At 48.3% G+C, this 16,798-nt stretch overlaps 1 protein-coding gene and 1 long non-coding RNA gene across 4 annotated transcripts; one reads left to right on the top strand and one right to left on the bottom strand.

Moving 5' to 3' along the window:
- Positions 1–1,907: 1,907 nt before the first annotated feature.
- LOC130189214 (uncharacterized) lies at positions 1,908–3,914 on the top strand. The gene is made up of 2 exons (XR_008830730.1): positions 1,908–2,215; positions 2,306–3,914. It is a non-coding gene; the product is annotated as an uncharacterized LOC130189214 (long non-coding RNA).
- Positions 3,343–15,776, bottom strand: LOC130189210 (transmembrane ascorbate-dependent reductase CYB561). 3 transcript variants are annotated; one of them, XM_056407945.1, is made up of 6 exons: positions 15,661–15,776; positions 14,959–15,160; positions 7,839–7,937; positions 4,607–4,710; positions 4,316–4,473; positions 3,343–4,239 (listed from the first exon to the last, which is right to left on the bottom strand). In XM_056407945.1, the coding sequence occupies exons 2-6, from the start codon at positions 15,155–15,157 to the stop codon at positions 4,047–4,049; spliced, it is 753 nt and encodes a 250-aa protein (XP_056263920.1). In that variant the 5' UTR covers positions 15,158–15,160; positions 15,661–15,776; the 3' UTR covers positions 3,343–4,046. The 3 variants fall into 3 exon arrangements, with proteins under 3 accessions (XP_056263920.1, XP_056263919.1, XP_056263918.1); XM_056407944.1 differs by having other exon boundaries at positions 15,643–15,776; XM_056407943.1 differs by having other exon boundaries at positions 15,578–15,721.
- Between the last annotated feature and the right edge of the window lie 1,022 nt (positions 15,777–16,798).

Here is a 16,798-nt window from a genome sequence, read left to right on the forward strand (position 1 = left end):
TGAGCCCGGTCCCCCAGAGCCCCCTTCTCCTGAGCCCGGTCCCCCAGAGCCCCCTTCTCCTGAGCCCGGTCCCCCAGAGCCCCCTTCTCCTGAGCCCAGTTCCCCAGAGCCCCCTTCTCCTGAGCCCGGTCCCCCAGAGCCCTCTCCTCCTGAGCCCAGTTCCCCAGAGCCCCCTTCTCCTGAGCCCAGTTCCCCAGAGCCCTCTTCTCCTGAGCCCGGTCCCCCAGAGCCCCCTTCTCTGCGCCTTCCTCCCTTCCTCCATGGACCCGCTGCAGTTTGCTTATCGCCCAAACAGATCCACAGATGATGCTGTCTCCCAGGTACTGCACACCACACTCTCTCATCTGGACAGCCAGAGGGGGGGCTATGTGAGACTGCTGTTCATTGATTATAGTTCAGCTTTCAACACCATAGTCCCCTCCAGACTGGCCGGCAAGCTGATTGAGCTGGGACTGAACACCCCTGTGTGCTTGGATCCTGGACTTCCTGACCGCCAGGCCACAGGTGGTCAGGGTGGGCAGACACACCCTCAAATCCTCACCCTGAACACAGGATCCCCAGGGTTGCGTCCTCAGCCCCTACTGTACTCCTGTACACACAAGACTGTGGGGCCAGGTTCAGCTCAACACCATCATCAAGTTTGCGGATGTCACAGTGGTGGTGGGCCTGATCTCCGACAACGACGAGAAGGCCTACCTGGAGGAAGTTGCTGATCTGTCACTCTGATGCCAGGACAACAGCCTCATCATGAATGTCACCAAAACTAAGGAGCTGATTGTGGACTTTAGGAGGGTACAACAACAGAGGACGTACTCACCTCTGGGGATTAACGGGTCAACTGTGGAGAGGGTGAGCGGTATAAATATCTGGGAGTCCACATCACCAGGATCTGACATGGTCAAAACACAGACACTCTGGTGAGAAAGGCAAGGCAGCGCCTCTACCACCTCAGGCAGCTGAGGAAATTTAAAGTTTCCCAGAGGATCCTTCAGTCCTTCTACTCTGGAGCTGTAGAGAGCGTCCTGACAGGAAGCATCACAGCCTGGTTTGGCAACTGCTCCGCTCAGGACAGGAAGGCTCTGCAGAGAGTAGTGCGTTCGGCTGAACGCACTATTGGAACTACACTCCCCACCCTGCAGGACTTGTACACCAGGAGGTGCAGAACCAGAGCCGGCAGGATCATGAAGGATCCTCACCACCCCAACAACAGACTGTTTCAGCTGCTGCGGTCAGGCAGGCGCCTCCGTAGTCACGCTGCAAGAACAGAGAGACTGAGACGGAGTTTCTTTCCTCAGGCCATCAGGACTGTGAACTCCGACCTCACCAGGACCCCACCCACACAACTGCCCCTCTTAGGCACACACACACACACACACACACACACACACACACACACACACACACACACACACACACACACACACACACACACACACACACACACACACACACACACACACACTTACTGTAAATATTGTGTTGTTTTTTATTGTAAATAGTGTGTACTTGTTGCCCTTGCACATTCCTGCTGAGCATTGCCACTTTCATTTCACTGCACACCCTGTGTGTGTATGTGACAAATAAAACATCTTGAATCTTGAATCTTGAATCTTGAATCTCCTGAGTCCGGTCCCCCAGAGCCCCCTTCTCCTGAGCCCAGTTCCCCAGAGCCCCCTTCTCCTGAGCCCAGTTCCCCAGAGCCCCCTTCTCCTGAGCCCGGTCCCCCAGAGCCCCCTCCTCCTGAGCCCAGTTCCCCAGAGTTCTCATGGGGGGGGGGTAGACTAAGTCGAGCTGTGGAGGTGTGGGGGTGGGGTCTCTAATTGGCCTCGGCTGCTTCCATAAAGGAGCAGTAGGGAGAGGGGTGTGCCGTGGGAGAGTGTAGAGCAGACATGGGCAAACTCCGGCCCGTTAGGCTTTTTAATCCGGCCCGCCGAACTTGTCCAAATCGCAGTTTTGTTTACTTCCGGTGTGCGTTGGCGCGGAAAGAACTCGTCACACGAAACCCTTCACCGTGATTTGTCAATTCGTTTGTCTGTCAACATTTTGCGAAAAAAACAACCAATGAACACTCAGTAAATCACAAAGGACCCGCCCACCACACAGGTGAGGCTCATTTAGAAACAGCCGCAGTGATTTTGGCGAGCAGCGCGGAGCCTGGAGGAGCTGCGGAGCCACGAGGAGGAACACGCAGCCAGAAGAGGTCCACTTGGACCGGGTAAGAGTCTTTACTACACGTTACGTGTCACGGTGTCCGTCCCGGTGTCCGTAACTTGTGCGCGGTGCTGACTAGTCTTGTATTTTACAGAGAGGATTCACCAGCGCCTGCAGCTCCACCTGCCCGGCCAGCAGAGAGGTCTCGTGACACGATGACATGATGTTATTATAGTGAAGCCATATTATAAATAGTCAATAGTTGTGTTCTGTTTATTTCTCAACATGTATATAATGTAGATTTTTTTATTTTTAATGTACAATACATATTTATATATAAAAAATAAAATAAAACGTAATGGTCATTTTTTGTTTGCACACACCCCATGAAACTTTATCTGCAATATGAAGTAATTTCTCAGTCCCATCTTTATCATTTTGGTGAATGTGTGACAGACCACATCATTTCTACTCAAAAAACGATAATCCAAAATTTGGTTTTCCACATTTATTTACATGTATCTAGCATTATATTCAGATATTTCACTGCTCTTGTGAACCTATGACCTTTGGTAAACCAATTTCAAACACCAAAACAGTTCGTCCACGAGTAAAGGTGTGTTTTCAGAAGAGATATGAAGAATTTTTAAAAATCGAACTTCAATTGTCAGCTTTAGGGTCATATTTTCTCGAGTAAAGCGCTGTCAGTCTGTTTGTGACGGGTTCATACACATGCTGACCAGATGACGCCGCACATCGCCCTCAATTTAAAGACCCCTTTCTAGTTTCTGCTGCAGGCAGGATATTTAATACTCTCAGGACAATCCGTCCATTATTTTGCGGGGTTTAAAACAATTAGAAATTATTGAGCTTGATTATTTCGTTGGGTAATAATTTGTTTTTAATGTTGAAAGTGCTTCCATTGATCGCTTTCCAGTAAATGTTGATTTCTTTAACTTTGCACCTTCAATTGAAATGTATAAAAAACAGACGCAATCTCCAGGTTTGATAAATTACATTGCGTGTCCAAATGCTCCTGGCCCGGCCCCTCTGTCAAATGTTAGAACCGATTGTGACCCGCAAGTCAAAAAGTTTGCCCACCCCTGGTCTAGGGGTTAAAGATGTTAGTACATGTGAAGGCGACAGGAGGGTTTTAAATATCTAAAACACAACTGGACCAGAACACTTGGAGCCGCTACACATATTTATTTCCATCAGGTGTTCACATTGACATTAAAACCTCCCACTAACAGAACATTCAACAACATTCAGCAGGGTTCACTCTGTTAGGCGCGGGGGCGGAGCCTGAACTCAGGAAACATCGAACATCAGATATTTAGTTTGGGATAAACACGTGGAAATATAGGAATGTCACGTCTTTTGGTCAAAATGCATCAAGTCGTCAAACTTGTCGTGAAACTGGCAATGAATAGAAGCTTTGGTTTGTGAACAGTTGAGTGTTTTTGGTCTAGATGAGCGAGTGGTTGTTGTTGTAATACTTGTTTTGGCCACAAGAGGCTGACATGCACCACGCAGGGTTTACTAGATTGAAAGTAATGCATTGAAAAGCTTAAATTCTGAATATAAATGATTGTTAAACATCTTAACACCGAAGGTTTCTCCCCTTTGTATCCGTGTTAAAGGGTTCCTCCTGATCCGATGTGAGGTCAAAGGTCAGGGATGTGGTAGGAGTAACGATTCTAAAGGCCTCTGAGGATCATTTGTGATTTTAGGCTCTACAAAATAAACTGAGTTGAATCGTTTTCCCGGGAGAAGAGGTCTCACTCTGTTGATTTTGTGGAGACTGAAAACATTCCGTCACCAGCTGATAACAGACACTTGTAACACGAGCGAGTTTCTTGGCAGCACACGGCATTAAGATGGGGGGGGGGGGGTCACGGTGTGGTGGGCGACCCCTCCTCGGTCAGGGTCTTGAAGTGGACGGACAGCGCCTCCTCCTCGGGGTTGGGCGGGCGCCGGTACTCGTCCCTGGTGATCAGGTAGCACAGCAGCACCCCAAAGAGCACCAGCAGGATCCCCAACACGTTGGCCAGCACCCCCTCTGGGGGCAACTGGGAGTAGGTGGGCCTGGGGACACAGAGGGGGGGTGAGAGACCCTCTAGAGACAGAACCGGTCCAGATGCTTGAAGCCAAGGAGACGTACATGATGTTGAAGAGGAGGTTCTCCGTGATGCCGAGCAGGCTGGTCCCGATGGCCGTCACCAGCATCATCGTGCCGCAGAACCCGTGGATGGGCAGGTACGACGCTCGTAACCATGACGACGCGACGGGAAACACGAAGAACATCAAACCCAGCACCCACTGGGGGGGGGGGGGGAGTTAGCATCAGTCAAGCAGCCGTCAGGTTTAGGGAACGTCTCCAGGGAATAAATGCAAGTCAATGGAAAGTGATGGAAGTGTGTGTGTGTGTGTGTGTGTGTGTGTGTGTGTGTACCTGTATGCAGAAGAAGACCATGGTCGCCATGCCGCACCAGCTGTGTAGAGTGTACATGTGTGGGTACTTTGCTTGTCTGTGGTTGTCAAACACCGCTACAATCCCTACACACACACACACACACACACACACACACACATTGTCAATGCACCACATGAACCTTTTTCTCCCAGCTGCTCCTGAACGCATCATCTCACTCTTCCGGTAAGCTCCGGTTGCCAGCTCAGCAGCGAGCATGACTTCTTCTTCTCTCCCTCCCGCTCCTCTTGCTCAGTGTGTCTCATGTATAGTTATCCCCCTGCCTCCCTTAATGATAACGATACATGCAACAAGTGTAGTTTATTTGCTAGGTTGGAGGCAGGTCTAAGTGGGTTAGATGCACGGCTCCGCGCCATCGAAGCTCAGACAGCTATGCTAGTTAGCCCGCCCTCTCCCGTAGCTGGCGCGGAGCTACAGTCAGCTGTTAGCTGTTAGCTGCTAGCTGTTCCCCGGCGGTAACCGTGCAGCCGGGTGGTTGGGTAACTGTTCGCAGGAGTAGTAAGTCTACACAGAAGCCCGCTGTGCACCAACCACTTCACGTTTCCAACCGGTTTTCCATGCTCAGCGACACACTGAGGAACACACCCTGGTTATCGGGAGCTCTATAGTCAGGAACGTGACGTTAGCGAAGCCGCGGCCCACAGTCGTGTGCCTCCCGGGGGCCAGAGCGGGCGACGTGGAGTCTTGTTTGAAGCTGCTGGCTAAGGACAAGCGGAGATACAGTCAGATTGTAATACACGCCGGTGGTAATGACGCCCGAGCCCGCCGCTCGGAGGTCACTAAAGGTGATGACGCCCGAGCCCGCCTGCTTTGCCCCCCCAGGGTGACAGGACGGGGTCTGCGTCCGGCGCCGTGACGGCGATGGACCGGGCTGGCTGCTTGTCGGTGCTGGTTACCTTCTGCCCCCAATGGCGGGGCTATCGCCCAGTCTTTGGATTACCTCCCCTCCCCCCCTTCCTACTCGTTGCAAGTCATGTCTAAGATGTATGTGCTTATGTGCAATGGTGTTTTTTGTTTCTCCTGCTCCCACACTGTACCTCTAGGGCATAGTCGGGGTGGCTTTTTCTTTCTCGCCTCTTCCCTCATGTTATGCTGTCATCTTTCATCCACCCTTTCTAGATGGCGCCATGGACGGCGCCTCGGTGTCTTGGTGCGCGATTCTTGCACCTTCCGCCAAAAAAAGTTCCTCGTTTGTTTGTGAAAACATTCTTTGGCAATAAACCTGTTTCTGATTCTGATTCTGATGTGGAGTCGGTGTGTGCTTATGCCAAGACGTTGTCGGACACCGTCGTTTTCTCTGGCCCTCTCCCAAATTTGCAGACAGACGAATTGTTTAGCCGAATGTCGTCTTTCAACCGCTGGCTGTCGAGGTGGTGCCCAGCGAATAATGTGGGCTACGTAGACAACTGGAAGACTTTCTGGGGAAAGCCTGATGAGGAGAGATGGCATCCATCCCACGCTGGACGGAGCGCGTCTCGTTTCTGACCACATGACCACGTTGATCAACGGACAGCCGTATCCATGACAACCCAGGGTTCAGATCAGGAACCGGGAGCAGAGTTGTAGTTTAACACCCTTCTCTGCTCTTCCATTCGAGCAGTTACCCACCCATGACTCTAGAGTAGAGACTGTGTCTGTCCCACGGCCACTTCAATTAAATCAAAAGTAAGCAGAAGAGGAGTCGTACACAATAACCTTATACAAGTTAACACCATTATTTCAGCAGTGCAACAAAACAGGACTATTAAATGTGGTCTCCTAAATATTAGATCTCTGTCATCTAAAGCTGTGTTACTAAATGATTTAATATCAGATAATCACATTGATTTATGTTGCCTAACTGAAACCTGGCTGAGCCATGAAGAATATGTCTGCCTGAATGAATCGACTCCTCCAAGTCATATTAATACTCACGTTCCTCGAGGCACCGGTCGAGGAGGTGGAGTAGCAGCCATCTTTGAATCGAGCCTATTAATTAATCCTCAACCAAAATTACACTACACCTCATTTGAAAGCCTTGTTCTTAGTCTTTCACATCCAACCTGGAAAACACTACAGCCAATTCGATTTGTGATTCTGTACCGGCCACCAGGTCCATATTCAGAGTTTATATCTGAATTCTCAGAATTTATATCAAGTCTGGTTCTTAAAACTGATAAAGTTATTATTGTAGGAAATTTTAATTTTCATGTGGATGTTGATAATGATTATAATAATAATAATAATAATAATTTATTTTATATAGCACGTCTCAAGGCACCCAAAGTCGCTTTACAGAGTCCAGTAGTCATACACACAGTCATCCCGGTGGTGGTGAGCTACATCAGTAGCCACAGCTGCCCTGGGGCAGACTGACGGAAGCGTGGCAGCCAATCAGCGCCTACGGCCCCTGCCCCACCACCAACATTCATTCATCCATACGAACCGGGGTGAGGCTGCGGTGCATGTCTTTATGATGGTGGGGGAAACCGGAGTACCCGGAGGAAACCCACGCAGGCACGAGGAGAACATGCAAACTCCACACAGAAAGGACCTGGAACGACCGGGACGACCAGGATTCGAACCCAGGGCCTTCTTGCTGTGAGGCGACAGTGACCACTGAGCCACCGTGCTGCCCGGTGTCCTTGTGACTTCACGTCTCATGGGGTCATTGGACCCTATGAGACGGCATAGATCCTATCTGCTGATGGATCATCGAGGTCTGGGTCGTGGAATTCCTGCTACCGACTACGCCACTGCCCTGTTGAGACTCCGCCCACTGTTGAGACTCCGCCCACTCCTCCTCTCTACCGCCATCTGCCTGATGGATCGTGGAGGTCTCCATCGTGGAATATGCCGACTACGAACTATTCATACACTCTGTCACATTCATTGAATGTATTTTAACTCTAATCTGTCCTTCTGGTCACATGACATCTATTGTTCTGTCCATCCTGGAGAGGGATCCTCCTCTGTTCTCTCCTCAAGGGTTCTTCCCTTTTTTCCCCCTGAAGGGTTATTTGGGAGTTGTTCCTGATCCGATGTGAGGTCAAAGATCAAAGGTCAGGGATGTCTATGTGTACAGATTGTAAAGCACTCCGAGACAAATTTGTAATTTGTGAAATTGGGCTATACAAATAAACTGAATTGAATCACATCCCTTCACAAGCGAACCTCTCTCTCTCTCCCTCTCCCCCCCCCCTCCCCCGCTCACCGATGATGCTGATGACGAGGGCCATGAGGTGGATGACGCCGTGCAGCATCTTCACGTTCCTCTTGGCTTCGTTCCTGAAGACTCTGTAGACCAGGATGGCTGCGGAGAGGAGGATTACCCATGATGCATTAGGGTGTGAAACAGCACACCAATCAGAGAGGGGAACCAAAACACGGACGACAGTTAGCATGTGAAGAATAGATTTTGTTCTTAAAGATAATGGATGTCAAACTGTTTTAATACAGACGATGACGTGGAACGCAAAAGATTGTTTTCATCACTCAGAATGAATAACGTGAACTCAGGCGGGTAAAGCGCTGAGGACGTCCGGAGCGCTGAGTGTGAACGCAGCCGGAGCTTTTGTTCATATCGGAATAATTGTGAACGCAACCTGCAGAAGTGAACGGCTAACGTTAGCCCATAAGGCTGTGAAGACGCGTCGCCACTCGTTAGCTAACGTCTTTTCTACGACGCCTCAAAGCTGAAACGTTCACATGAGGTTTCCACTGTTGTTGTTTGTGTCTCAAAGCGTCAGCGTCTCCTCAGCCGGCTGTCAGTGAGTCTGTTTCCAGGACTGGTCAAACCTCATGAGAAGAAAACCTTCTCAAAGCTAACAAGAGCGCTAACTGTTGCTAACGGTCAGCAAGACAGCTCGTTAGCCGTTAGCCCGTTAGCTCGTCACTAAGGGAAAGACATGTTCTCAGATTATTATTTACATATTATAATCCTTTACTGTCAGATTGACAACAAACCACTCGTTAGAAACCTTTTTTAAACCGAGTAAAAGTTTCAAAATTGACAAAAGGTATCCGCCGGTGGAATTAATGTTTGACGCCAAGACGTTAAAATCTCTCAAATAATCAAAAACCCTTCATAAAACTCTTTGACTTGTAGAAGATGTCACCTGAAATACTAAATGCTAAGACTCTATGTTAAGAGGTGTGTGTGTGTGTATATATATATATGTATGTGTGTATTTGTGTACTGTCAAATGTACCCACATGAGCGTAGACCAGTGGCTCTCAACTGTCGGAGGAAGAAATATGTTGACGCCCCCCCCCCCCAAAATAAATGGTCCACGCTGAATTATTATTAAAATATTTAAATTATAATTTTGTGACTTCTCCATCTGAGCTTGTTCAAATAATAGAATAAAGAAAATCACTTTTAATTAAACCAAATAGCTCCATCAGACTCAAAAGTGAAATTACTTTGTGAGAACAATGCAAATAAAGTTGTGTAAAAATAACTCGTATTTGGAAAATAGCTTTTTGTGGCTGCAATTAACTTGTTTGGTTTTGATATCTTTTTAAAATAATAAAAACTAAACAAAACAAGTTCAAATAGTTAGCAATAAAGAGTTTCGCTGAGTTTTACATTAAAATATCTTTTCAAAACAATAACTTGCTAAACAAAATGAGTGCAGATATGTGAGAGCCATCAAGTTGCATCAGTATTAATTCAAATTCACTCGGATTCGGAAAGGAATCAATATTCTTGATCAGGTCTCCTGACCCTCATCTCAGTGAAACCCGATGTGGTCGACAGGGGAAGCTGCTGCTCTCGGCCTGGAAGAGGAACAGTCACTTCATTCAGCTTTCCAAATATGTCACTGAGAATTTCATCAGAAAGTATTCATCAGCAAACTTGCCTGCAAATGAATAATTATTGAAATAATACATTTGACTGAAAAGTATATTCAAGATGAAATGAATGATAAACTGAGTCCACCTCCTCCTGGCAGAACAACATGTGTTTGGGTCACATGTTTCACTCGTGTTGTCCTGTGTGACACGTCACCATGGCGTCTCCTCGTGAGACACAGAGCGTCGTGTGAAACCCAGCGGTGCGTTCAGGGGTCTTTTTTTAATGGAATTGCCCACGCTGATCGCCTCGTGTCGTTCACGGCGTCTGGATCTTCTGTGACTCGGCGTGTCCATTTGGAGAGACTTCCTGACCAGCGCCTGCATTCCTTTCCCCGCCACCGTCTCCCACCGTCTGGTGTCCACCAAGCTTCCTCTGAAAGAACTCCAGAGGCTTCTTGGCGTGAGAGAGGTGAGACGTCTCCGGTGTCTTTGGGCTTCTTCTCTCCTCGTCTTCATCGCAGGAGGTTCATTCATTTTCTTTTCCCTCCTGCCAAATGTCTCTTCGTTGTGTACGCTACTGAGCTACACGCTACACGCTGCTGAGCTACACGCTACACGCTGCTGAGCTACACGCTACTGAGCTACACGCTACACGCTACACGCTACTGAGCTACACGCTACTGAGCTACACGCTACTGGCTACTGAGCTACACGCTACTGAGCTACACGCTACTGAGCTACACGCTACAGGCTACTGAGCTACACGCTACTGAGCTACACGCTGAGCTACACGCTACACGCTACTGAGCTACACGCTACTGAGCTACACGCTACAGGCTACTGAGCTACACGCTACTGAGCTACACGCTACAGGCTACTGAGCTACACGCTACTGAGCTACACGCTACTGAGCTACACGCTACTGAGCTACAGGCTACTGAGCTACACGCTACAGGCTGCTGAGCTACACGCTACTGAGCTACTGAGCTACACGCTACTGAGCTACACGCTACTGAGCTACACGCTACTGAGCTACACGCTACAGGCTGCTGAGCTACACGCTACTGAGCTACACGCTACTGAGCTACACGCTACTGAGCTACACGCTACTGAGCCACTCAGACATCACACACCCGGGACACTCTCTTGTTTGTTCCACTACCATCAGGACGAAGATGCAGGACTATTAAAACCTGGACTAACAGGCTCAGGAACAGCTTTCTCCCCGGAGCGGATTCCTCCATCACACCCAGAACCACACCGTGACAATACACTTCCTTACCTTACTGAGCTACACCCTACTGAGCTATTCGCTGCTGCGCTACATGCTACTGAACTACACGCTACTGAGCTACAGGCTACTGAGCTACAGGCTACTGAGCTACACGCTACATGCTACTGAACTACAGGCTACTGAGCTACACCCTACATGCTACTGAGCTATTCGCTGCTGAGCTACATGCTACTGAGCTACACGCTACTGAGCTACACGTGAGTCACAAAGGAGCTTGGACGTCGCGCATGCGTAACCTGTTGACGGCGTAATTGTAACGTAAACATATACACGTACTTTTGTAATGTGTGAAGTTCTCCGCACTTCCCCCTGGCGCCCCACAGTTTGAGAACCTCGAGACAAACAAACACTCTTAATCACAGGTAACCAGCGTCTGTCTGTTTGCTAAGAGCCCCCCCCCCCCCCCCTCAGGCTGCCTCCATAACTCACCTGGTTCCCCGTCTAATGTCCAGCTGACCTTGTCTTTTATCGCTCTAATGCGATCCAGCTCTGCAGCAGCTGTGAAGCAGTTGAGCTAATCTGGTTACTGTCGTTAGCTAAAGTACCCGAGGGCCTCAGGCGCGAGGCGGAGAGCAGAGAGACGGCGACATCTCGCTTTGTCGCCATTTCCTGGACCGCGGACGTCACCGCGGACGTGAAAAGACCGATAACACGTTTTGAGTTATAGTTTGTAAAGTACATTACATTTGAGTTTTTGCTCTTGGGTGAAATCGTCCCACGTGGACCGAGTTCTGAAAGAGATGGAGACGCAACAGGCTAATGGCTAATGCTAACAGCACACTTCACGTGTTTAACATAGTTCACGTGTTTCAACATAGTTCACGATGTGTTAACACACTTCATGTGTTTTAACAAACTTTACGATGTTACAGCACACTTCACGTGTTTAACATAGTTCACGTGTTTCAACATAGTTCACGTGTTTTAGCACACTTTACGATGTTTCAACACACTTCACGTGTTTTAACAAACTTTACGATGATACAGCACACTTCATGTGTTTTAACACACTTTACGACGTTTTAACACACTTCACGATGTTTTAACACACTTCACGGTGAATTGTTTGGTTCTGGAGACTCTGCTACACAGGGGCTACTTAGGAAGCTACTTAGGAAGCGACTTAGGGGGCTACTTGGATAACTCTTCCGAAGCTCACTAGTCACAGCAGCTCGCTGTTCTACTTCCTGTTTTCTCCGTCTGTCACTCTTACTGTACGTCACTTCATTCAATCGAGAAGGACTGAAGAAAGCTTTCAAAGCTAGCAAACATGCTAAATGTTGCTAATTGTCAGTTAGCGAGCTTTAGTTAGCCGTCGATCATTTTGATGTTTATACTGCGATGAAATAAAGTTAAACAATGTGGCGCCACCGCTAATGAGATATATGCTAGCTTCCCCCATTTTTTGTTTCTTTATATTTGTATGTACTGTGAAATAAATGCTTTAAAGCTTTCGTCATCGTCAGGGTGGAATTCTCTAAAGTCACAAAAGAGCTTGCATACTAAAATAACCACGCAAATAACCATGGAAACTGGGACCTCCAGTGTGTGCTGTGTGTTCTTAAAGTTAGCATATGTTAGCATACGTGCTCCTCTAGACCCCTTCAGCTCTGGAGCTGAAGAACAGGATCACACACACACACACACACACACACACACACACACACACACACACACACACACACACACACACACACACACACACACACACACACACACACACACACACACACACACACACACACACACACACACACACACACTTCCAGTTTCACTCAATTTCGCAGAAAGTCATCTGACAATTACGCGGCGTAACCATGGCTACAAACTGATGGAAGACCAGCTGTGCTCATCCTTCCTGCCTCGCTGCCCCGCGGCGCCTCGACAGTCCAACACGAGGAACAAGAAGCTAACGGCGTGAAGCCACCGAAGAACGACGGGCCGAGTCTCCGCGGCGTCATTTGGTACCGACTGGCGCCGCCCCGAGTCTGATGCTGCCTTCACCCAAAAGCCTGAGGAGAATATTCCCATCGCGAGTTTACTCGGTTGACTATTTGTGGTTTTTCGCGTCATTCTCGCCTTAGAGGGGGCGGGGCTTATCTCTGTGTCTTTACTCCGTGGAAACAGTTCTCATCTCCGTCATCCGCCATGAAGAACTAACCACTAGTTCTGCTTCATACTTATTGAGGACATCACAAACACGTGGTTTGGGTTCATAACATATATAAATATAACATATATTTAAACATGACATCCCCCGTAGGCTCACAGCTCGGTGACCTTCACCTCTAGTCTGAATGTCTCTTCAGCTCCACTAGAGCAGCCGTTAGATTCACTACCGGAGGAGCAGCTCAGCTCTGATTGGCTGTCACAACTCGCCGTCGGGCAAATTTTCCGTTGAAGAGTTTATGATCTCGAGACAATTTCCCACGTCCGAATGCTGCGTTCACACCAAAAGCATCAGGGCGTGGTGAATCGTCTCGAGACCATGAACTCATGTTTACTGAGGAGTCATTGTCTCAAAGAGTTCTATACATCCCACTTGTTTGTGCCACCAGAGGAGTCGCCCCCTGGTGGTCGGGAGAGAGAATGCAGCTGTAACACATGAAGCATAGACTTCTATACAACCAGAGTAGTCACCCCCTGGTGGTCGGGAGAGAGAATGCAGCTGTAACGCATAAAGCATATACTTCTATACAACCAGAGGAGTCGCCCCCTGGTGGTCGGGAGAGAGAATGCAGCTGTAATACATGAAGCATATACTTCTATACAACCAGAGGAGTCGCCCCCTGGTGATCGGGAGAGAGAATGCAGCTGTAACACATGAAGCATAGACTTCTATACAACCAGAGGAGTCACCCCCTGGTGGTCAGGAGAGAGAATGCAGCTTTAACACAAGAAGCATATACTTCTATACAACCAGAGGAGTAGCCCCCTGGTGGTCAGGAGAGAGAATGCAGCTTTAACACAAGAAGCATAGACTTCTATACAACCAGAGGAGTCACCTCCTGGTGGTCAGGAGAGAGAATGCAGCTTTAACCCATGAAGCATAGACTTCTATACAACCAGAGGAGTCACCTCCTGGTGGTCGGGAGAGAGAATGCAGCTGTAACACATGAAGCATATACTTCTATACAACCAGAGGAGTCGCCCCCTGGTGGTCGGGAGAGAGAATGCAGCTGTAACGCATAAAGCATATACTTCTTTACAACCAGAGGAGTCGCCCCCTGGTGGTCGGGAGAGAGAATGCAGCTGTAACACATGAAGCATATACTTCTATACAACCAGAGGAGTCGCCCCCTGGTGATCGGGAGAGAGAATGCAGCTGTAACACATGAAGCATAGACTTCTATACAACCAGAGGAGTCGCCTCCTGGTGGTCAGGAGAGAGAATGCAGCTTTAACCCATGAAGCATAGACTTCTATACAACCAGAGGAGTCACCTCCTGGTGGTCAGGAGAGAGAATGCAGCTGTAACACAAAGCATAGACATCTATACAACCAGAGGAGTCGCCCCCTGGTGGTCAGGAGAGAGAATGCAGCTGTAACACAAAGCATAGACATCTATACAACCAGAGGAGTCATCTCCTGGTGGTTAGGAGAGAGAATGCAGCTTTAACCCATGAAGCATAGACTTCTATACAACCAGAGGAGTCGCCCCCTGGTGGTCAGGAGAGAGAATGCAGCTGTAACACAAAGCATAGACATCTATACAACCAGAGGAGTCGCCCCCTGGTGGTCAGGAGAGAGAATGCAGCTGTAACACAAAGCATAGACATCTATACAACCAGAGGAGTCACCTCCTGGTGGTTAGGAGAGAGAATGCAGCTGTAACACATGAAGCATATACTTCTATACAACCAGATGAGTCGCCCCCTGGTGGTCAGGAGAGAGAATGCAGCTTTAACACAAGAAGCATAGACTTCTATACAACCAGAGGAGTCACCTCCTGGTGGTCAGGAGAGAGAATGCAGCTTTAACCCATGAAGCATAGACTTCTATACAACCAGAGGAGTCGCCCCCTGGTGGTCAGGAGAGAGAATGCAGCTGTAACACAAAGCATAGACATCTATACAGCCAGAGGAGTCTCCCCCTGGTGGTCAGGAGAGAGATTGCAGCTTCATGGCTCGTTCGCGTTGGCTTCCCGCTCTGACCTCCAGTGAAACGTTCTCAGCCCCGTCATGAGCGATGTCCTCAAACACGTTCTGAACACCCCAGATGAGGTGATGGAGTGACTCACCGTCGCCCTGCAGGAACACCAGGCCCAGCACCATGCAGAGCGGGTGCACGTTGAACTCCCGGGCCGAGCCGTCCCAGGCGAAGCCGCCGCGGTAGATGCCCATCCACACGCCGGTGAGCACCACCGCCGTCAGACCCACCAGCTGCGACGCGCCCACCAGCCACGGGAACCCGGAGCGGGCAGCGAGCGGGGCCTCCATGTTCTGAAGGGTTAAAGGGCAGAATCATTGAGGGACGTCATCATTAATGTTGACTGTGAACGAGTCGCCAGGTAGACAAATCTACCTAGAGCAACACGCAGAGTCAACATCCAGTTACAGAACAACTGTTACAACCAGCTCCTGGCCCTTCAAAATAAGACTCACAGGTGGGACACACACACAAACACACACACAAACACACAAACACACAACCCGCATCTGCTGCTTTTTATCTCCAGCAGCCGAAGAGATAACGCGGCAGGAAGTGTCGCGCCTCGCGGACGGAGCGGCACCAGAACGGAGCGGCAAGAGCACGGAGCGGCACCAGAACGGAGCGGCAGAAACGGACCGGCACCGAGCGGACCCGGTGGCCGGGGCGCGCCTCGGTGCCGGACGGCTTCCATCCCGCTCACCACTCACCTTGTTGCTGTTCTGCCGCCACACGTCCACGAGCACAGGACGCACTGGATGACGTCACCTGTTACCTGTCGCCGCGTGCGTACCGTCGCGTGTCTCGCGCTGACCGGAGCAGGAGTGAGAGTCCCGTCCCTGCCTGAGAGGAAGTCCTGACTAGGCGACAGGTCCGCCCCCGTCACCGCGCAGGCTGTGCGTGTTTGCATGCGCGCGCGTGTGCGTGTGCATGTGTGTGTGTTTTGGTTGTCCTGAACGAGCCCAACCCACGTGGCCGCGCGACTAATAACGTTATGAAAAGTGCAGTGTCATATACACCGCTACTATTCCTATTGTTTTTAATTGTATTATTATTTTTATTATTAATAATAATATTAATATAGCCTTCTTTGGAGTTTCTACGTTATTATAAAAACAATGACTTTCAAACATATCAACTCATACTTTCGATACTTTACATATTTAATCACTGGTTATATGCAGTTAAGACACCACTGCATGTAGTCCATGCAATGTTTTAGTGAATTCTTGGATGACAAAGTTCACATACAAAACCTGTGACAACAGTTATATCAACTTAGTTTGCGAAACATATATATAAATGTTAAACTTACGAGACCATGTGCTGTACTGCTGCATCCATCAAGAGAAGAAGCATGCACAAGGGGTCCTCAGGGTTATAGTTCAGACCATAATATGCCAGATTTTTTTATTTGTAACAATTCTGACGGAGTTGACATGAACTGAGGACACTACTTTGAGCGGCAATTTTTAATATATAATTTGATGGGTATTTTGCTTTATGTATTCGGTTACATTTTATAAAGCCATGCAATTCATTTCATATTGATATTTATGTATTTATTACATTTTTAATGACTTTTCTTTGCAATTAGAACCTGTAACCTCTTGCAGAGGACGTGTTAATTTGCATGTACTTTCTATGGCAATGCTTGCACTTGGTGAAATTGCGATGAAAATATATAAATATAGACAAAACTAAGTACATTGGCGGAGTTAAGTCTTTCATGTTGAGCTTTTAAAGTCTATTTCAATTAATTTATATCTGGATTCTTAAGCCAAGCTTTGTATTTCAGTGGAGGACATGAATTTTCCCTTATCTCAAGAATCAGTGATATATGAATTAATAAAAAATATATACTTGCAAAATAATTACAATTTTATATGTATGTTTATGTGTATATATATATATATATATATATATATATA

Source organism: Pseudoliparis swirei, chromosome 23 (genome assembly GCF_029220125.1).
Source record: "Pseudoliparis swirei isolate HS2019 ecotype Mariana Trench chromosome 23, NWPU_hadal_v1, whole genome shotgun sequence".
Lineage (NCBI taxonomy): Eukaryota > Metazoa > Chordata > Actinopteri > Perciformes > Liparidae > Pseudoliparis > Pseudoliparis swirei.

Coding starts and splice junctions, on each gene's coding strand:
- LOC130189210 (XM_056407945.1), bottom strand. CDS start 15,157: ATGGAGGCCCCGCTCGCTGCCCGCTCCGGGTTCCCGTGGCTGGTGGGC. Junction 4,474..4,606: donor TGGTCTTCTTCTGCATACAG/GTACACACACAC, acceptor CCCCCCCCCCAG/TGGGTGCTGGGTTTGATGTT. Junction 4,240..4,315: donor AACCTCCTCTTCAACATCAT/GTACGTCTCCTT, acceptor CTGTGTCCCCAG/GCCCACCTACTCCCAGTTGC.